This window comes from Mytilus edulis, chromosome 10, assembly GCF_963676685.1.
Source record: "Mytilus edulis chromosome 10, xbMytEdul2.2, whole genome shotgun sequence".
Classification (NCBI taxonomy): Eukaryota; Metazoa; Mollusca; class Bivalvia; order Mytilida; family Mytilidae; genus Mytilus; species Mytilus edulis.
Window position 1 is genome coordinate 39,167,405 of NC_092353.1, and position 23,674 is coordinate 39,191,078.

Here is a 23,674-nt window from a genome sequence, read left to right on the forward strand (position 1 = left end):
GGCGATCAATTTTCCACCAATAAGCATCTTTCATCCGTCAATCCCAATTTCTTATTTACATGTTAGTCACAGTAATGACTAATCCTGTGTTAAGGGGGCTCCTGGGTATAAATCAAATTTTTTTTCTAATATAGGATTTCGCTATATTTTTTTATAAATGAACTTTATCGTATACTTAAAAGAAAAATGAAATAAAAAAATAGGGTCACCGTTCATTTAAGCTAAAATCTGCCTCTGGAAGAAGCATACATTTTTGTTAATGTCCTTTTTTTCTGTTGAACTAATAGGAGAAAAAGAAGAAATATCGAAATAAAAAAATAACCTAGTTACAGAAATTGCTTAAATTTCACAATTATTTAGTTTATGTAAAGCTTATTTGAAAACAATAATAAAAAATATAGGTCAACGATGAGTTAAAAAAGATATTTCAAATTTAATGCCAAAAAATGGCATTTTTGCACCAAAGGGAGATAATTTGGATCTTTTTCAATTTTTAAAGTCATCTGGGGCCAAACCAAATCAATTATTTGGGTTGTTTTTTGTACCATATCATAAAGTAACAACTAATAGTGTAATAAATAAAATTTGTAATGAAAAAATAAAGGTTTAATTTTTTCTGAAATTTTTGTACCCAGGAGCCACCTTAAGCAACCTTGCTGAAATAATGTTATGTGCATCTTTTATGAATGATTTTTCCACCATTTTTCATCATAAGAAAATGCCTGTACCAAGTCAGTTGTTGGCTATTCGCTTGATCTTTTGAATCGGGACTTTCTGTTTTGAATTTTCCTCAGAGTTCAGTATTTTTGTGATTTTACTTTTCTTTGGTTTAAATTATTTTATTAACATTAGCCAATAATCTTTGATTCTGAATTTCTGCTAACATAATTTGAATTCTCGTAAAGCATCTTCATACTAAATGTTTGTATAATTTGTTTTTCCCTAAAAATCACCTTCATATCTTTAAAACTTGATACAATATAGCTTTTTTTCTGCGTTTTGGTTGAGTCACAGTCTTCGACACATTCCCCATTATTGTGATAAAAGAAGGAGGCAAGGGACAACAAACTTGTACGACACCATTCATATACACCTTAAGGGCATACGATACAGTTTCTATCCCGTATTTACAGTTTGATGAAAATTTCCATATAGGCTATTTTTTGCCTCATTAAATCAAATATGTCATAAAAAATATACCTTCATGTGCTACTTTTTGAGTTAAATGAGGTCGAAATTTTGTATATTTGCTCACAATTCGGATTTGTGGCCGTATTTTTTTTTTCGAAAGAAAGACATAACTTTTTTGTTTTTAACAATAAACACAAATTGTTTTTTGTTAAATAATTTGTAATTTCTGTATATTATAACTATCCTAAAAATTTATGTTTTTTTTATTTAGAAATAACTCATATTTATCAAATGGTCATGAATTGAAAAAAACATCATTTTTTGCTGTATATTTATCAAAAATAAAAAAAGCACTATTTACAGTGTTATAAAATTTGGTCCACATAATCTCCCTGCAAAATGAAACAAAATGTCGTTTTAAAAAATAGGGGTCCATGCACTCGTTTTCAAATTAAATCAGTTTGAATGATAAAAATCAGTCAAACAATGCATCTTTTACCGATATGTCACAGTTTGACGTCGCGAAAATAACATTTTACGTTAGCAACGTCATTACCTCCCCTGTAACTGTATCGTATGCCCTTAAGCTTTGGACTGCACAGCTCTTCTACCTCCTGAAATATTGAGCTTTGTTGCTGTTTATGCACTTGTAAATGGAATAGCACAATTGTATACAACATTGGAGATTCCTTTTGACCATGCCTACTTTAATAATTGCTTTCTTATGGTCTATTACTCTGCTACTCAGATACACACAGACTTGCCTCTAAACACAATCACCTTTAAGAAAGTTTGAACAAAACACTTGGGGTTCCAACATTGAACAAGTGGGTGTAGGTTATCTCCCTAGCCTTGTCAAACCAGACTTGAATATTGGCATTGCTGTTTCATTTGGCTAACCTTGAGAACTACCATAATAAAACGCCAGGTTTGAATGAGTCTAGTACAAAGCAGAGTTCATATTCATATATCACTGAGTGACGGGCATAAATAGTAAATAATCATCCAGTCAAACTTAAATTCTGACATGCAAATCAAATTCCATGTCTTTTTAAATAAATCATTGTGCAATGAGCATGATAGTCACGAAAAGGAATTATTCTAAATAAATTTTATTGAAAGAATGATAAAAGTAAAGGTGTTGCACGAGGATTCATCCATTGAGTTATCAGACATGAAATATAGCCTTTTTTACAATATAAGTCCCTAAACTCTGGAACAACTTTAATATACTGAATATCCTAAAATCAGATACTGATAGCTGGTACCCATGAAACACAACATTTTGTAACCAGATGCTCCGCAGGGCGTAGCTTTATACGACCGCAGAGGTTGAACCCTGAACGGTTAGGGCAAGTATGGACACAACATTCAAGCTTGATTCAGCTCTAAATTTGGATTGTGATTAAATACTTGACACAGCATAGGTTTCTGACACAGAATGAATGTGTTCTAAGGAACTTAAAATTTTTGTTTCTCTTAGAGCAATTCACTATGCTGTTGAATATTAATCCTCTCAAAAAAATGTTTGAAGAAATTTTCTTTTTTATTTATGAAATTTCAAATGATAAAAATTGAACCCAATTTTTTTAATCACATCCCCCTTTCCCTTATTCCAAAACTAATCTCAATTAAAATTTCTAATGGAGTTTGCAACAATAACTACTCATTTAAATACATCATAAAATATTAAGATGTAAAAAACTGCTTGTTATCACTGAATGGTAAAGATTATTTTAATTTATCAGTTGGTAGTAAAAAGTGAATATACATTGTATATTGTATATAACAAAGATTTAAGTTGATTCTGGACAAAGAAAGATAACTCCAATTAAAAAAAAATCTTGCTATTGCACAATATTTTGCAATTAGATATTTCTTGCTTACTATTCTGGACAAAGAAAGATAACTCTAATTAAAAAAAAATTTGATATTTCACAATATTGTGCAATTAGATATTTCTTGCCATTGCGCAATACTGTGCAATTGAAAAGACTTGCTATTGCACAATACTTAATATAATAATTTTAGATCCTGATTTGGACCAACTTGAAAACTGGGCCCATAATAAAAAATCTAAGTACATTTTTGGATTCAGCATATCAAAGAACTTCAAGATTTTGAATTTTTGTTAAAATCAGACTAAGTTTAATTTTGGACCCTTTGGACTTTAGTGTAGACCAATTTGAAAACAGGACCAAAAATGAAGAATCTACATACACAGTTAGATTTGGTATATCAAAGAACCCCATTTATTCAATTTTTGATGAAATCAAACAAAGTTTAATTTTGGACCCCGATTTGGACCAACTTGAAAACTGGGCCAATAATCAAGAATCTAAGTACATTTTTAGATTCAGCATATCAAAGAACCTAACTGATTCATTTTTTGTCAAAATCAAACTAAGTTTAATTTTGGACCCTTTGGACCTTAATGTAGACCAATTTGAAAACGGGACCAAAAGTTAAGAATCTACATACACAGTCATGACAGTTAGATTCAGCATATCAAAGAACCCCAATTATTCAATTTTGATGAAATCAAACAAAAGTTTAATTTTGGACCCTTTGGGCCCCTTATTATGTTGGGACCAAAACTTCCAAAATCAAACCCAACCTTTCTTTTATGGTCATAAACCTTGTGTTTAAATTTCATAGATTTCTATTTACTTATACTAACGTTATGGTGCGAAAACCAAGAAAAATGCTTATTTGGGTCCCTTTTTGGCCCCTAATTCCTAAACTGTTGGGACCTAAACTCCCAAAATCAATACCAACCTTCCTTTTGTAGTCATTAACATTGTGTTTAAATTTCATTGATTTCTATTTACTTAAACTAATGTTATTGTGCGAAAACCAAGAATAATGCTTATTTGGGCCCTTTTTTGGCCCCTAATTCCTAAACTGTTGAGACCAAAACTCCCCAAATCAATCCCAACTGTTCTTTTGTGGTCATAAACCTTGTGTCAAAATTTCATAGATTTCTATTAACTTAAACTAAAGTTATAGTGCGAAAACCAAGAAAATGCTTATTTGGGCCCTTTTTGGCCCCTAATTCCTAAAATGTTGGGACCAAAACTCCCAAAATCAATACCAACCTTCCTTTTGTGGTCATAAACCTTGTGTTAAAATTTCATAGATTTCCATTCACTTTTACTAAAGTTAGAGTGCGAAAACTAAAAGTATTCGGACGCCGGACGACGACGACGACGACGCCAACGTGATAGCAATATACGACGAAAATTTTTTCAAAATTTGCGGTCGTATAAAAATTATGTATTAAAGGATTCATTGAAGCATGATTTGAGTCATTTTTATACATATATGAACTATTTAAAACAAGTAAAAATCAAAGATGTTCAACCCTGCCACATTTTGTATGGGCCTGCCCCAGGTTAGGACCCTGCAATTCAGTGGTTCTCTTAATGCTGCATATCATGTTGTTTATTTCTACTGTTTTGTACTTATACTAGGACATCTCTTTTGAATTGTGTACAATTGTCTTTTCTGGGCCTCATATAGCTTTATACTATGCACATTTTTTATGTTCAGTGCACTGTGAAATTGGGGTCAAAACTCTTAATTAGGCATGCAAATTATAAAGATCATATCATTGGGAGCATGTGTACTAAGTTTCATGTTGATTAGACTTCAACTTCATGAAAACCTGCATTGACAATTTTTTTTTTTATCTGAAGTGGGATAGACAGATGGACAAAGGAACAGACACACAGATGGAAAGAACATAATGCCCTTAAGTAGGTGGGGCATAAAAATCATGTGATGTCCAACACTCATATTTTTATTGGAATAGCCATATCCAGGTATTTAATGTGTAAACTAATCATGCTGATTCAGCAACAGCAACCATCTATCTATCATGTTTTTTTTTATTTTCATTAATTACAACAAATTTAAGAGTTAATAAAATTTATTTTACAATGACATGATTGAAAAGACGACATGAGTAATAAAGAAAATGATAGGAATTCAACAGATGACTTCAAGTTAATTTGCAACATACTACAAAGTACAACGATAAGATAAAGTTTTGTAATTGCCATCCATTCCCTAAATAAGTTTTCCTGATTTTTTTTAGCAAACTGGTACCAGATTTGCCATTAAATCAAAATTAACACCTTTATGCAGACATTGGGAAATGTATGCAAATTAAATTGAAGTGACTGGCAATGATGTTTTGATGTTATTGCAAAAAATTGATGTTTAGGAATATCTGCACTTTCTTAAGAGCTTTGAATACTTTTAAGAATAAAATCTAAAAAACAGATTTTGTAACAAAAATATAAAATTGGTAATTGTTGTCCCATTTAAAACTTAAAAGTTGTTGTGACACCGTTCTTCATGTAGTCACAAAGTCACAAAAATTTTACAACATTCTTCCAAACAATATGGAATCTCTCTGACTTGTTCCCTGTTAAGATATATACTGTTGATTACGTTGCCTCAGTCTGTACTTGTTGGATTAATGTAATGTTATCTCCCTTAAGCATTATTCTTCCTGAAAAATAAAAAAACCAATGAATAGTAATATGCATATTTCCTACAGCACATTCAAGTTGAGTAGAGTGATTCACTGTCATAATACTTGATTTACAAACCAATCCTGCATAACATAACATATTGAATATTCAGTCTGTTTTACATAATAAACAGTTATGTTGTTTTCTTATGTTACATTGAAAACATGTTTAACACCGGAAATTCTTCAAGTGCCTGTCTTAAAAAGCAAGTTATTCAATGGATGGTTGGTTTATTTTCTTCAAGTTTGTTTTTCATTAATGGCATTGTATTGATGGCTATTTACTTTTATTCGTTTTGATTCACATTTTTTATGTCAGGGCCTTTTAGAGCTAAGGTTAGACATGAATTTTTCTCAATGTTGAATAATAATTGATTTTATCTCTTTATATGAACTATGTTGGATAGTTGCCTCACTGGCATTCATACCACATCTACTTACTATGGTGGATAGCTGCCTCACTGGCAATCATACCACATCTACTTACTATGGTGGATAGCTGCCTCACTGGCAATCATACCACATCTACTTACTATGGTGGATAGTTGCCTCACTGGCAATCATACCACATCTACTTACTATGGTGGATAGTTGCCTCACTGGCAATCATACCACATCTACTTACTATGGTGGATAGCTGCCTCACTGGCAATCATACCACATCTACTTACTATGGTGGATAGTTGCCTCACTGGCAATCATACCACATCTACTTACTATGGTGGATAGCGGCCTCACTGGCAATCATACCACATCTACTTACTATGGTGGATAGCTGCCTCACTGGCAATCATACCACATCTACTTACTATGGTGGATAGCTGCCTCACTATATGGTGGATAGCTGCCTCACTGGCAATCATACCACATCTACTTACTATGGTGGATAGCTGCCTCACTGGCAATCATACCACATCTACTTACTATGGTGGATAGCTGCCTCACTGGCAATCATACCACATCTACTTACTATGGTGGATAGCTGCCTCACTGGCAATCATACCACATCTACTTACTATGGTGGATAGTTGCCTCACTGGCAATCATACCACATCTACTTACTATGGTGGATAGTTGCCTCACTGGCAATCATACCACATCTACTTACTATGGTGGATAGCTGCCTCACTGGCAATCATACCACATCTACTTACTATGGTGGATAGCTGCCTCACTGGCAATCATACCACATCTACTTACTATGGTGGATAGCTGCCTCACTGGCAATCATACCACATCTACTTACTATGGTGGATAGCTGCCTCACTGGCAATCATACCACATCTACTTACTATAGTGGATAGCTGCCTCACTGGCAATCATACCACATCTACTTACTATGGTGGATAGCTGCCTCACTGGCAATCATACCACATCTACTTACTATGGTGGATAGTTGCCTCACTGGCAATCATACCACATCTACTTACTATGGTGGATAGTTGCCTCACTGGCAATCATACCACATCTACTTACTATGGTGGATAGCTGCCTCACTGGCAATCATACCACATCTACTTACTATGGTGGATAGCTGCCTCACTGGCAATCATACCACATCTACTTACTATGGTGGATAGCTGCCTCACTGGCAATCATACCACATCTACTTACTATGGTGGATAGCTGCCTCACTGGCAATCATACCACATCTACTTCTGCCTCACTGGCAATCATACCACATCTACTTACTATGTTGGATAGTTGCCTCACTGGCAATCATACCACATCTACTTACTATGTTGGATAGTTGCCTCACTGGCAATCATACCACATCTACTTACTATGGTGGATAGCTGCCTCACTGGCAATCACACCACATCTACTTACTATGGTGGATAGCTGCCTCACTGGCAATCATACCACATCTACTTACTATGGTGGATAGCTGCCTCACTGGCAATCATACCACATCTACTTACTATGGTGGATAGCTGCCTCACTGGCAATCATACCACATCTACTTACTATGGTGGATAGCTGCCTCACTGGCAATCATACCACATCTACTTACTATGGTGGATAGCGGCCTCACTGGCAATCATACCACATCTACTTACTATGTTGGATAGCTGCCTCACTGGCAATCATACCACATCTACTTACTATGTTGGATAGCTGCCTCACTGGCAATCATACCACATCTACTTATTATGTTGGATAGCTGCCTCACTGGCAATCATACCACATCTACTTACTATGTTGGATAGCTGCCTCACTGGCAATCATACCACATCTACTTACTATGGTGGATAGTTGCCTCACTGGCAATCATACCACATCTATTTACTATGGTGGATAGTTGCCTCACTGGCAATCATACCACATCTACTTACTATGGTGGATAGTTGCCTCACTGGCAATCATACCACATCTACTTACTATGGTGGATAGTTGCCTCACTGGCAATCATACCACATCTACTTACTATGGTGGATAGTTGCCTCACTGGCAATCATACCACATCTACTTACTATGTTGGATAGTTGCCTCACTGGCAATCATACCACATCTACTTATTATGTTGGATAGTTGCCTCACTGGCAATCATACCACATCTACTTACTATGGTGGATAGCTGCCTCACTGGCAATCATACCACATCTACTTACTATGGTGGATAGCTGCCTCACTGGCAATCATACCACATCTATTTACTATGGTGGATAGTTGCCTCACTGGCAATCATACCACATCTACTTACTATGTTGGATAGTTGCCTCACTGGCAATCATACCACATCTACTTACTATGGTGGATAGTTGCCTCACTGGCAATCATACCACATCTACTTACTATGGTGGATAGTTGCCTCACTGGCAATCATACCACATCTACTTATTTTTATACAGAAACACTGCAGTCAAATACCCACAATCACCTAAATATTTAACTAAGAGATATTTTTGACTGAATCAATTTATGTAAATTATTTCACATATCTTATTTTGCATATGCAACATTTTTGAATTTCTCATGTTTATAAGGTGCACAGTTTTATCTGCTTTCACAATGTCTCTGTTTGAATCTGCACTGGTTTTCTTAGTACAACCAGAAACTTCTTGTAATTTATATAATTGTGTTTAATGTGTTTAATGATGAAGTTCAGGTGTGATTATGACCTGTGTTTATATAAAATCCCACCGTTAAGTTGTGTGCCAGAGAGAGACTAAACTTACAGATTGGGTAACAGGTACTATCATGTGACTATAGGTATCAGTATCAGATTCCACCTGTACTTGTTAATTATTGGTTTTATTAATTGTGTGGATAACAAAAAAGACCTTGAATGACGAATTTCTAATCCATTGTACTATATAAGTTAGGCCAAAAAAAAATATATGTCTGTTTCCTGTTTCCCGACCGACCCTGACTCAAACCCCCCGACCCTAGATCTTTTTATTCAAATCCGGAAAAACATTGTTTCCAGTCGGGAAAAATTCATTTCCAGTCCGATCCAGATCCGTATTTTACTATGCCCAAACATCAAAATGGCTGCTCCCAGCACAAATGTGCTACAATTAAAGTTTAAATAATGTCAGCACTGGGAGGATTATTCAATTAAAGCTTCTTTAAAGGGATTAAATCATTTTGGGGTACAGGACCCTCACCAAACATGACATTTAACGGACTGCAAATCTGACCGGGAGTGCAAAAAAAAAATAAATAAATAAAAAAAAAAAAAAAATCCCGACCTACCGACCCTGATTTATTTGCCTTGGAAGCAGGAAACAGACATATATTTTTTTTTGGCCTTATATATAAAGTTTAATTCTTTGATTTGTCTTTTTTATTTCATTCCAGCTAACAAATTTGACCTACTTGTATAAGTAGTATAGATTTATCTTTTATAATTATATCCAAGTATCAACAACAAACCAGGCCTTACCAAGTGTTTTTCTGTTCTTTGTCTTCATGTGAACTTCTTCTGCTTCATCTAATACCAAATTCATATATTCATCAAAACCCTGGAATGAAAAAAATATGCTTGTATATTTCACAGATCAGTAAATTGAAATTTTTAAAGTCTTAATATGAAATAACTGTGTATATATAAAACTAGAGGCTCTAAAGAGCCTGTGTCGCTCACCTTGGTTTTTGTGAATATTAAACAAAGGACGTAGATGGATTCATGACAAAATTGTGTTTTGGTGATGGTGATGTGTTTGTTCATCTTACTTTACTGAACATTCTAACTACTTACAATTATCTCTATCTATAATTAACTTGGCTTAGTAGTTTCAGAGAAGATTTTTGTAAAACCCAACAACAGGTTGTCCGATTCACCTGTAAAATTCAGGGCAGATAGATCTGGACCTGATGAACAGTAACCCCATGTCAGATTTGCTCTAAATGCTTTGGTTTTTGAGTTATAAGCCAAAAACTGAATTTTACCCCAATGTTCTACTTTTAGCCATGGCGGCCATCATGGTAAGTTGACCGGGTCACGCCACTCATTTTTAAAACTAAATACCCAAATGATGATTGTGGCCAAGTTTGGTTTAATTTGGCCACGTATTATCAGAGGAGAAGATTTTTGTAAAAGATAACTAAGATTTACAAAAAATTGTTAAAAATTGACTATAAAGGGAAATAACTCCTAAAGGGGTCAACTGACCATTTCGGTCATGTTAACTTATTTGTAAATCTTACTTTGCTGAACATTATTGCTGTTTACAGTTTATCTCCATCTATAATAATATTCAAGATAATAACCAAAAACGGGGAAATTTCCTTAAAATTACCAATTTAGGGGCAGCAACCCAACAACAGGTTGTCCGATTCACCTGAAAAATTCAGGGCATATAGATCTTGACCTGATGAACATTTTTACCCCATGTCAGATTTGCTCTAAATGCTTTGGTTTTTGAGTTATAAGCCAAAAACTGCATTTTACCCCTATGTTCTATTTTTAGCCGTGGCAGCCATCTTGGTTGGTTGGCAGGGTCACGCCACACAATTTCTAAACTACATACCCCAATGATGATTATGGCCAAGTTTGGATTAATTTGGCCCAGCAGTTTCAGAGGAGAAGATTTTTGTAAAAGATAACTAAGATCTACAAAAAATGGTTAAAAATTGACTATAAAGGGCAATAACTCTTAAAGGGGTCATTTGACCATTTCCGTCATGTTAACTTATTTGTAAATCTTACTTTGCTGAACTTTATTGCTGTTTACAGTTTATCTCTATCTATAATAATATTCAAGATAATAACCAAAAACGGGGAAATTTCCTTAAAATTACCAATTTAGGGGCAGCAACCCAACAACTGGTTGTCTGATTCATCTGAAAATTTCAGGGCAGATAGATCTTGACCTGATGAACATTTTTACCCCATGTCAGATTTGCTCTAAATGCTTTGGTTTTTGAGTTATAAGCCAAAAACTGCATTTTACCCCTATGTTCTATTTTTAGCCGTGGCGACCATCTTGGTTGGTTTGCGGGGTCACGCCACACAATTTCTAAACTAGATACCCAAATGATGATTATGGCCAAGTTTGGATTAATTTGGCCCAACAGTTTCAGAGGAGAAGATTTTTGTAAAAGTTAACGACGACGGACGACGACGGACGCCGGACGCCAAGTGATGAGAAAAGCTCACTTGGCCCTTCAGGCCAGGTGAGCTAAAAAAAAAGAAGTAGGGCTTATCATATACTGGTAGTAACTTATCTAATCATTGACTCTATTCCTTTAAATTTAAATAATCAAATGCAAGATTTAATTTTACTTTACCACATATTTACATTGAAATCAAATACCAGATTATTTTTTTTAAACAGCCAATTTAATCAATGAATGATTGGCTTTTTCATAATAAAGATATAATCTTACCACAATACATCCTTCTATCCTGAGGTTTGTCTGTTCATACAGCCATACTGAGATCCTGGATCTCTGTTAATACAAAAAGTAATCAGTAAGAAAAAAAGTCAAGTATTTCAAAAGCAAAATCAAAATTCAATGATTAAGTGTGCATTTTTTTCTAACAAAAATTTTGTAAACAATGTGTGGCGTTTGTTGCTGTTTTCTATACGCTACAAAAGTAGAAACAAATACATCGTTTAATCAATGTTAACTGACCCTGTTTGAACTTTTAATAACGCATGCACATGTTGTTGGTTAACAGACTTTTACAAACGTAGAAACAAATACATCAGTTAATCAGAGTGAAGTTATAAACAAATGTGGTGTTTGTTCTAACAAACGATGAAAGACAAACTGTAGACACATTTTTAGAGAGTGCATAATTTGTCAAAGTTTATGTAAACTTTGCAAATGTATGTTAGAAACAAATGATCAAACCATGTGCATGCTTAGCCGTTGGCATCGTTTGTGTTAAGAGAGAAATGCACCCTTGAACATTATTTTATTTGGATTCAAGAGATGAACCATCTTCTCTTTTGAAAGTTGTTTATAATGGAACATTTAAAAAAACCTAGTTTGAAACAAAATGCTAATCTATAAAGCTTCCCTTTTGTCCGTCTGAATACAACATACAAAGATGTTTGACTTTTGTAATGCTTTGAATAAGATTTATTAGTAAAAGGAAAATTAATTTCAACAATAAATCAGAATTTATATACTTACATTTTGTAGATATCTAAAAATCAAGTTCTGTGTAACAGTTAAGGAAAATACTCTTTCTATTATACATTCATAGTTTAAACATATTCATTTAAAGTGGATACATTCATGACATTATAATTAGAAGTGAGTACAGTGCATGTATAATATTACCTTTAACATTCAAGGAACCAACCTTTAAGGCTTTAACTAACGTTACATGCATGAATAACATTTAAACATGACAGAATTTTGCATGTTTTTAGACATATTTTTTTTTATAGATTTATAGGAATCATTGTGTGAAAGCTTTACAAGTAATTATATAAATATATACATAAGGTTCAAAGGTTGGTCTGCAATTAGCAAAAAATATAGCTCGTCTTTCATTTTTAAAAAATTATTACTCAATTTGAAACAGACATAATGATGGAAAATATTTGAATATAAAATATAATAATAAATAAAATACACAAAGAATCATTATTGAGACATAAAAGTATGTATATAGCTGTATGTATGGTTAGCTAGGGATCACTTTTCAAATATCTTCAGGTTTGTAGGTCCTTTTAAAAGACTTCTTTATATAATGTATATTTCAAAATTAAATTATTTTGATCAGGTTTATATATTTATTATATTTAAATATATAAACATGATCAAAATTTTGAAATATATCTATATAGATAAAAATCTGGGTTTTACAAAATTTAACAGTGATGACTGGGAATCCTTAACTATTTGACATTGACCGTAATAGCTTAGTATTGAATGCAAAATCGTAGTGGTTGGCATCTATAATGATTTGAAAAACTACCGAAACAGTTAACCAATCAAACAAATTACAAAAGGAAATTGGCAGACCTGGAGAATTTGTTTGCAATCAGGACTGATTTGTTTTTGTTAGTCTCTTTTCCACTGCACAGGGTGGACTGCTTTGTGGGTTGTTTTGTAAATTTGAGCCCAATTGAGGTGTAAACATAGCCATGTTTACATTTGTTTTCTTATGCAAATGTGACCCTTTCGTTATTTAAAAGCGTAATTCGTCAGCATTATCAATCTTTGTGAGTCATGTAGCAGGAGATGTAGTGTGTTGTCTGTACAGTCAGTTTGATTTTTTAACTTTCGTAAAACGGAAGTTTTGTACACAACTACAGTTGACTGGAGGTAAATACATGTTGTGGTTTACATGAAACTGTGAAATCTTATGGCGATTTCTTTCATTAATTTGAAAAAAGGATACAATAGGTTGTACCATAACCTTCTGAACTTTCTGTCCTCCTTTGTATGCCATCGTTAGAGGCTTCCAAAAAATTTGCTATAATAGCACGTTGTGAAAATGGCGGCGAATAATATTCGACTGATCCTGCAGACCGACGAAAATGCCAGATTTAAAGTGACCATAGCAAGAAACGAACCACGCTAAAGAGGAACCAGTTAGCGTGAGGTTCCGACGGGATAATTTTTCAAAATTCAGACAAAATAAGTATTACATTTCTGTATACGGCTCTACAACATTGAACATAATGATAATAATTATAATAACAATTAATAATAAGATTATCATCCGTTCTAGTAGTCAACAAGTCCCACTTCAAACTTTGCCAACCTTTTTTTTTAAACCTCAAGAGCAAACAAAAAAATAAATAATAAAAATAAAAAAAACAGAAATGAACTAGAGGTACTGCGATCCAGCATTATAACTAATAAATTATACACAAAGCGTAATGCAAATTGTATGACCTGCCAAGACTTAGAGGACCCCAAAATTTCCGTTATATATGACACGAGCCCGAGGATACTGTTATATATTTTTTTCCTTTTGGAACTTATATTTTTTCCCCACAAAACGGGGAGGTTGCCCCCCCCCCCCCCCCCCGAAAAAAAATCCGCCCGTCTCAGTGATAACGTTACGTCCTTTAGTATACCAGAGACATAAATTATGTTATGTCTCTGAATATACATGTACTATAAATTAAAACATATAGATAATGCCGGTTTAGGAGAATTAGGAATGCTATAATGATAGGCACCCAAATATAAAGGAAACATGCTTTTTGGTGAACCCTTCAAATAATTCTAAAGAATTTAAAGAAAAATAGGTGGTGCACGTTTTTCGTCGGAGTTCGGTAATTTTGTTACTTTACTTTTTGTGCAATATTCCACTTTATTGATATCTAATCAAGGTTTAGAGAATTTTAAAAGTTGAAATAAGAAATTTAAGAAGACTGCTTTCGGATACAAACTGTAACGTACTTAACTCAAAATAACGACTCGACAAAGACCATGAAGACAGTAATTTAGTAAGGGATCAAACCTCTAGAATAATATGGGACCCGAAAACATATTATATATAGGAGACGGACAATGGCATTGTAATATAAAGATTCTAAGCAAGATTCAATGATATGTTAATGATAAAGGGTTTAACAGGAGTAACGGGGGGAAAGTGTGCCTTCTGTATAGTGTGCAGATATGGTTAAGTCAAAATGGCATTCAAACTGAGATCATTCAGATATTTGAGAAGATGAAATGAAATAGGAGGTGCAAAATACTGCAGACATCATATACGTTCAGGTATTTCACATATAATCTTTTATAATAATATTCTTTACAAATTAAGCACAAAAATGTCGGCATTCACCTCATTTTAGCTTAACAAAAGATTTAAACAGACTTAGTCAATAAGGGATATAGTTACGATACTGTTGTCAGGTAATTAAAGATGGCATATTTTGGCTTTAATATTGGTTCACTTATAGGGTCTCCTCATTTGAAATAATATACAATTACTGTCTTTTGATGAGATAAATGTGTGGTTTTGTTGACTTTTGAAAAAAAAACTCATATTCACTAACTTTAAGGCCAACGACCGAAGTGAATGTTACTAGGGTTTTCAAAAATCAATTAAACCACATATTTACCAAAACAAAAGATCGTCATTATTTTATTCCATGTTCCGAGAGAAAAAAATATGTGTAAAAAAACAATTATTTACCAAAACCAACTAAACGTAAAATATTGTATCGTTATACGCAAATGCACGCGACGTTTTGAGCGGTGAATATACTTTTCCGCAGGTGAATATGCTTATTTGAAAATCCCATTCATGAAGTTCTATCAATATGGAATAAACGCATTTTTTCTCAAACCAGTTGTTGGCATATGATACGGGTTATGTTCTTCTCATATATTTTAGGATGGTATGATACTAAACCACTAACGGGAGGACTTGTGCTTGATATTTATATGATGAAGCACAGGGCTGGCACCAGTCTCAGGAGAAAATATTCCTATATACCTTAATATAACATTATTGAGGTATATAAATACAGTGCCTGTGTTAAAAACACCGGGTTTTAAAAAAAGTGTATGATTTCCAAAGAATTGTTGTCCATACAAACGCTAAACAAATTTTTGTGATCTTATGTAGCAAAGATATTCCAGATGGTTTGTGTTTTAACTAAACTTCGCTTGAATTACATTGTAATCTATTGAAACAGCTGTGTGGTAGATAGATGCTTTATATTCTCTAAAAACTAAAAGAATGTTGACAGGGAAATTACAATATGAATAGAGTCAAATACGCTGCATAAAAAGACGTTGATGTAAACAGCTGCTGTACAATAATGTAGAATGAAATACAACTGCATGAACATCATAATGACATAATTAAACTAAATACGAAGAAAACCTCGAGAAGAAAACTGACCAAGTGTTGAGTTAATCCGCAACCTATGCTACCTTTACGCCGTTTACAAAGTTACAAGAGAGAAAAATTGTTTTTATTTAGATCAATATTTGAAGAAATTTGACCCCTAATTGAGTTCCGACTACCAATTTAAGGATCGAAAACCTGCTCTGGTTATATGTTAACCTAAGGATAAGCACTGGTATGACTATCTTAATTATGTCCCAGATTTAGGATTTGTGTACACAGTGGCGGACCCAGAGGGGGTCCTGGGGATTGGAACCCTATCTTTTTTGGACTATCAATGCATTTGAATGGGGACTTATAGTTGGAACCCCCATTTATCCTTTCCCGGTCGGGTGATCCCCCCCCCCCTTTAGGCTACACTGTCTGGATCCGCCCCTTATAGAAATGGCCTTGCTCTGAACCACATGCAGTTACTTATGATAAAAAATACCATACATAAGTTGAAATTGGGTACGAATAATCGCTAATAAATAAAATTATCTGGGATTATCTGTACATCCTTGAGTTATAGTCCTAGGTAAGCTTAAAAGTGTTTATTTATGTCAAAATGTACAGGAATTATAGTTTAAATCACCGCAAGAAGTTGTTTACCGTGGATACTGCTTTTTCGATGTTCACAAAAATGATAGAAATTTAAAGATACAATATTTCTGGGAACAGTATATCTAATCATGTTCCCGAATATTTCGAGCACTTGCTTAATTGTAATCAACCCGGAAATAAAAACCTGATCCGAGCCGACGTTTATATTTCCTTATATGGTAATATTGAGGACTTCCTGTTTATCAACCGATCCATGTGTGAAATATCATATGAGTAACAGTTTCCAGAAGCTCTGATATCATTCCAAGCTTAAAAGATAAACATGGACGTAAGTTATTTAATATGGCGTTACTTATAATGTTTGAAAATAACTTTTAACATGATAAATTTTGAGAAATCTCATTGAAAATTGTCAAAAATTATGATGAAGTCTTTAGTTTATCTGCTTTTCAAATACTAAAATTTGCATATTCAATTGTCATCAGAAATGGACCTCTCTGTAGTTACTTGAGCGAATCCAGGCATTTTCAAAAATGTGGGTTCCTCACCTCGGATGAAAAAGAGGGGGAAGGGGTGTGTTCCAACTACATGTATATGTGCCCATTCAAATGCATCGAGTGTCCCAAAAAAGGGGTTCCTCCCAGAACCCTCCTCATGGAACCACCATTGTCTTAAGTATAAGATGAATAAGCCTAGAAATTGTACCTGTGACCAGAACTATACCTTGGACTGTTTTCTACTCTTAGGTAAGGTTGTTGTGTAAATGTACATGTAGGTCTCTGTTTTCATTTTCCATTTATCTTTTATTATTTATATGCAAATACATGTGATTCACAAATCTTGGAAATATGTACATGTAGCATGGTAAGTGACGGGTTTAAGTTTGATATTTTAGAATAGACTGGGTGTCAGTCTGACTGGTGTGACCCATTCTTATTACAAAATACCTGACTGTAACATGTGTAAGATACACAACATTGTATGTTTACAATTACATTTACCAAATCTTTTGAACCCAAAGATGCATCAAGGTTTTAATTTTATCTATGTCAAAATACTGAGCTTTAGACTCAACTGAAGGATACATCTAGTAAGCTATCTCATGTATTTGCACCACTGTTTCACAACATGTACATGTACATTGTAGCTTAGGGAGGTCTAATGGAAACTGTGAGATATTATGGATTGCCCATACTGTTATTATATGTATACATTGTATTCATGAAATATCATATTTTAGGACCCAAATGCAGATACACAGTGGAATGATATTCTCCGACAGAAAGGAATTCTTCCACCAAAAGAAGAGAAAGAAATTACAGAGGATGATATCATTAGTATGGTAGAAAACACAATAGATGAAAAATCACATGGTAAAATTTCATAGTAATCTGATCCATTTATATCCAATGCATTTATACATACTGGATTTATCTCATGGTCATTTGGAACCAAACTTGGCCATTATGTCAAAAAGAAGAACTGTTCTCCCCCGGCCTTTTAGCATCATGTAAATGTGATGCTATAATCATAAATGTGATGCTATAATTGTAAATGTGATGCTATATATATCTGAAGTGGTTTTCTTATAGATTATGTAATGGTATGATTGCCAATGAAACAATGAAACATTTTATTCTGATATACGACTACGTTTAAGTATGTTATAATTCAAATCTGAAAAGTGAGACATTTTTGAGTTTGACAGCCACTGACATTTTAAGATAGTGTAAGAAAATAATTGTAACTTACTGTTAATTAATTAAGCATTTAAGAAAAATATACAATATAACATCTATAATACCAAAATTGCGAGGTCCAATTTATCAGCCGTCATCACGTAAAAACGATGAATCAAAGAATTCAACTTTATATCTAACTAATATAGTACAATGCTGTTGATTAAAAATTACACCACTCCAGACCCCTTTGTTTCCCACATAATTAATATTGCCAATAATTAAGAAGTTCCCGGTCGAATCTGATACCGATACCAAAAGTATATTCACCTGTTACCTATTACCTTATCTGTACGTTCCGCATCTGACAGGCGCACCACCAAACGCTGTATTTAGGATTTTGCTATATACACCGGTCGTAATCACAGGGTTGACACTACTAAATTCAATCATTGTCGCATTGTTCCCGATTGTAGTATTTAAGTCAGTATGACTTTCTAAGGTGACAATACGAATAATATAATTCTGGACTTAAAATAAGGCGTATAGGTACAGCATGTACAGTTTTCAATTTGTTAGCCGGAATGACGTAAAACAGCGAATCAAAGAATTCAACTTTAATTATAACTCATTAAGGACAATGCTGTTGATTAAAAAATACTCCTTTTCAGGGACTTTTGTTTTCCAAATAAAATTAATAATACCAATAATGGATAAGTTCCAGGTCGACAGGTTCAAACAGAAAGATGTTGAAAGCAGAGAAAACTGTGCATCTTATAATCGGCATGACTTTATCAGATGACAATACCAATACTAAAATAAGGCTTACGCATAGTTATATTCTTTAATTCAGCCACAGACCCGCGATATCACGGGTGTGTTCTAGGACTGACACTACTAAATTCAATCATTGTCAAATTGTTCCCTATAGTGTAGTTTTATTCAGCAATCAGCAAGACTTTCTAAGATAACTAATATAGGACAATGCTGTTGATTAAAAAATACTCCATTCCTGGATAGCCAAGACCTTTTGTTTTCCAAATAATTAATATTTCCAATAATTGATAAGTTCCGGATCCAGGTCGACAGATTCAAACAGAAAGATTTGAAAGCAGAGAAAACTGTGTATCTTATAATCGACATGACTTATCAGATGACAATACCAATTACTAAAATAAGGCTTAGGCATAGTTATATACTTTAATTCAGTCACGTACCCGCGATATCACAGGTGTGTACTTGTATTGTAATAAAAAGGATCAGATGATCACCTATTCAGAATCTACAGGACTGTTTGTAATCTCATTGTTCGTACACCAAAATGAAAATAACATTTTGTCATTGGTTGAATTTCTTTTGTTAATTACGTTTTAAAACAATCACAACTTTTTGGTGTACACTTTTGAAAATATTACCCAGAATGCATTCTGAAACGGCGAGTTAGCTGAATTTTTTTATTATAGGTAAAGCATTTGATGACATGACTTTAGATGAATTGAATGAAAAAGAGGATGATGTTGATGAAGAAGAAGAAAGAATCTTTGAAGCATACAGGTAAGATTTTCATAGCCAATTCTTGTGGACTCATGTTTATTTCTAAAACACAAGTTTGTGTTACGGTAACTATTATTTCATTCAATTTTATAATTGGTTGATAATTTATCAGATCGACATGTAGCATGCAAAGACTAACAAAAGTTGTGAAAAAGCTCAGGATTCTCTCTAAGGCAAGTCCATGAGTCCTGAACTCATGAACATCTGTCTGGACTCACAATTAAATAAGTCAAAAGATGCATTAAGATTGAAATTTTTTGTATAAACTTAACACACATATCAATATTATTTTACAGCATAAGTTTGAAAGTAATCTGTATTTAATGTCTTTTAATAGCTTTATTTATAGGCTTTATTTGAGACTAAAATATATAAATTATATAAGATATCTTCTTCTTACCTAAAGGACTCACCATGGCCAAAAATCTTCAATTTAGTATCTAAAAACTTACAAAAGACACAACATACTTTTATAAGAGTACTCACATTTAATGTACTTAAAGCTTGTTCAAAGTAAATTTCAACTAAGTAATAAACCATGTTTTTTCAGACTTAAGTATCAGTCAAGACACATACATCAGATTTACTATAAAAACATCATACCTGAGTGCTAGACAACAAGTCTTATCATGTTCTATAATTAATTCAGTCATTAAATATATGTTTATATAACAGGAGACAAAGAATGGCAGAAATGAGGGAAGCTAGTATGAAAGCCAAATATGGATGTGTCAAAGAAATATCAAAAGTAGATTATGTAACAGAAGTTAACCAAGCAGGGGAAGGTGTATGGGTAGTTTTACATGTGTATAAAAATGAGTAAGTAATTTTTAAACACAGCTTTGTAAAATTAATTTTGAAATTTATTGTAATGACATAAATGTGTTACCGTACTTAAAAGCACAGAAAATTTAAAGATTAGAAAATATCACATGAATCCATCCAAAGTGACATATATAGAGAGTAGTTTCTAAACTATTATAAATCTAAGACCGGTCTTCAACATGGAGCTTTGGCTCACACCGAACAGCAAGCTATAAAGGACCCCAAAATGACAAGTGAAAACCAATTCAAACAGGAAAACCAACAGTCTAATCTATATACAACACAAGAAACCAGTTACACTTAGAACTACATCAACAAATGACAACCACTGGACAACAGGTTCCTAGACAAAGGTATTAATGGTGACTATATATTATATAAAGGTTTGAGTACCCTATGACTATACTTTCAAATAAGAAAAAATATATTGCAAAAAGCAGAAATATAAACTCAACTGTGCAAGTTTGTAGCAGATAGACAAGTTGAAAAGTAAATCAATTTCTTTTGTGTGATTACTCAAACTGTGTATATATGTAAGTCTATAGGTGAGTTAATATATGTTTCATTTTCTTTTTCAGTATTCCTTTATGTAAGTTAATCAATCAACATATCATGAACTTAGCGGGGAAATTCCCTGAAGTTAAATTTTTGAGAAGTGTATCATCTGTGTGCATTCCTAATTATCCAGACAAAAACCTACCAACAATATTTGTGTATTATGAAGGAGATATGAAGAAACAGTTTATAGGACCACATGAATTTGGTGGAATGAATTTTACGCAAGATGGTAGGTCATGATATATAACTTATGCAGAGTGTTAGATTATAAAGGCCTTAATGCCAAAAATAGCTGTGATGTTTTAGAAGGTTCAAACCTTAGATATATGAAAAAAGTATTTAACTTGGAACATTTAAACTTTCTAGCTAGTTTTGCAGTAGTTTCTGTTAGTAGGAACCAATTATATATGTTTATTACATTGGTTGACATGAATTACATTGATTTCCCAGTGAAATAAGAACAGATAATTTCACATGTGAAATAAACGTGGTTATTTCACTCATCTGACGTCATACAACAATAGGTGTTTCCAAGACGTCGATAACGTCGGATCAAAACAAATTGTGAATGCGTAGAAAAAGATAAAGTTCCTTACATTTTCTACTTTAATTTTAGAAAAAAAGCCATTTGCCAATGTAATAAAAAGAAACACTAATCAAAGAATTCAAATATGGAAAAATATTCAACTCGTGACCGAACAACACTGATAATTAACTCATTGGATGTGCACAATGGCATTTTATGGTTAAGATTTTGAGAATATTGCCATAATTCTAATTAGGGGTTTAGGATGATTTGCTGATTTAAACTGGGTAAGTCTCAGATAAAGCAATGACTAAGTCTATGATTTGCTCATTGATATGCAAAAATTATTTTGGATAAAAAAGTAAAATTGGAAGTTCAAAATGGAATTTTTTGGTAAAGATTGCACGACATGCAATCAAAACCATAGGTTACTAACTTGATATCTAAATTGTCTAAAGTTTATCGATTCCTTCGCTATACATAAATATATACTGTAGATTCATCATTATTTGTAGGATACCAAGTTTTGTGGATTTTATGGGTTAATTTGAATCACACATTTTAAGGTTGAACACAGTGCATAATTTCTATAGGGATGTATGCAGACTTTTGTCAATTAACAAAATCAAATATCTACCAAACATGCCAAAAGACAATTCTCTCTGAATCCAAGAAATTGAGTACCAACAAAAATAAATGAGCCCCCAGTAGTGCATTGATCATATCATTCAATAATCCTATCCATAAATATTTCCAGAAATTTATGAATGAAATGTATGCTCAGATCTTCAAGTCACAAAATGATGTTATACTTGTCAAGAAAATAACATTACTTTTGCAAGGTGCAAGAATTTAATATCTGTTCTAAAATGAAAATGGGGAATGTGTCAAATAGACCACAACCCAATAGTAAAATATGAGTTTAGATAATATTCCTAAAGTATTGAACATATATAGAAATTCTAGCTTGGAAACAAACTCCATTATCTTGTATATTATTTAGAGCTTAAACTTGAAGCACAGGTGATCTCCACATGGCACGAAAGACATTAAAGTCATCTTAAAATTTTGGAGTTGTCTTCCTTTGTCTAGTATTCCAATGGAATCAACTACAACCAATGCTTTATAATATTACTTCCCACTGATAGATTGATGAATATTCTAAGAAAGTTGCAGTAAATTCTGAGTATGGATTTCTGATGGAAAACAGTTACTAGAGTGTAGACATACAACAAAGTAAACACACATCTTTTGAAGAAATGAAATATAAAGTTTTTCATGGAAGTAACATTCTCTGAATGGTATCACAAAATAATCATTATGAATATAAAACATGTATTGGAAAAAAGTTAATAAAATTATATAAATAAATTTGTATATATTTTTTTTTCAGAACTAGAATGGAACCTATCAAAAATTGGTACAGTTAAAACAGAATTAGAAGAACCACCTAAAAAATCAATATCAGATGTAATGGACCGTGCAATGAAAGAAAATACAATAGACGATTGTGATGATGACAATGATTGGTGATAATTACTATCATTTATGTATATAACCTATGTATTTATTGTAAATAAACATATTTTTATCATCATTTAACTGTGTAGTTTGAAATCTGGCATACAAAATTTGGACTAGGATCTACATCTTAGAGGGCCCTCATGGGGTTTTTGATTATGTGATTACTTGGCCGTTTTTTTAATGATTATTTGATTATTAAGCCAAATATTTCATGATTATTTGATTACCTAGGACTGTATTTTTAGTTTATGATTATTTGATTACTAAAGATAAGCAAATATTTAATGATTATGTGATTATATTGGCAAAAAAATGGTGATTATGTGATTACTAGGACCCCCCCATGAGGGGCCTCATCTTACTAAAGTTATTTCCCTTTACCACATTTGTGCTAAAAAAAAAATCAATATTCAATGTATTACTATAAGGAAGAACTGAATTATGCTGTTTACTTTGCAGAGTAACTTTTTTATACAATATAAAGACTATAAAAAAATATAAAAACTTGT

At 33.0% G+C, this 23,674-nt stretch overlaps 1 protein-coding gene and 1 long non-coding RNA gene across 2 annotated transcripts; one reads left to right on the top strand and one right to left on the bottom strand.

Annotated features, from left to right (window-relative positions):
* Positions 1-9,559: 9,559 nt before the first annotated feature.
* On the bottom strand, positions 9,560-11,546 carry LOC139491143 (uncharacterized). The gene is made up of 2 exons (XR_011656468.1): positions 11,507-11,546; positions 9,560-9,639 (listed from the first exon to the last, which is right to left on the bottom strand). It is a non-coding gene; the product is annotated as an uncharacterized lncRNA (long non-coding RNA).
* Positions 11,547-16,689: 5,143 nt separating this feature from the next.
* On the top strand, positions 16,690-23,243 carry LOC139491133 (phosducin-like protein 3). The gene is made up of 6 exons (XM_071278545.1): positions 16,690-16,827; positions 17,740-17,872; positions 19,642-19,732; positions 20,408-20,551; positions 21,136-21,344; positions 23,035-23,243. Exons 1-6 carry the CDS (start codon positions 16,822-16,824, stop codon positions 23,172-23,174), a joined length of 723 nt encoding a protein of 240 aa, XP_071134646.1. The 5' UTR covers positions 16,690-16,821; the 3' UTR covers positions 23,175-23,243.
* The last annotated feature ends 431 nt before the right edge of the window (positions 23,244-23,674 follow it).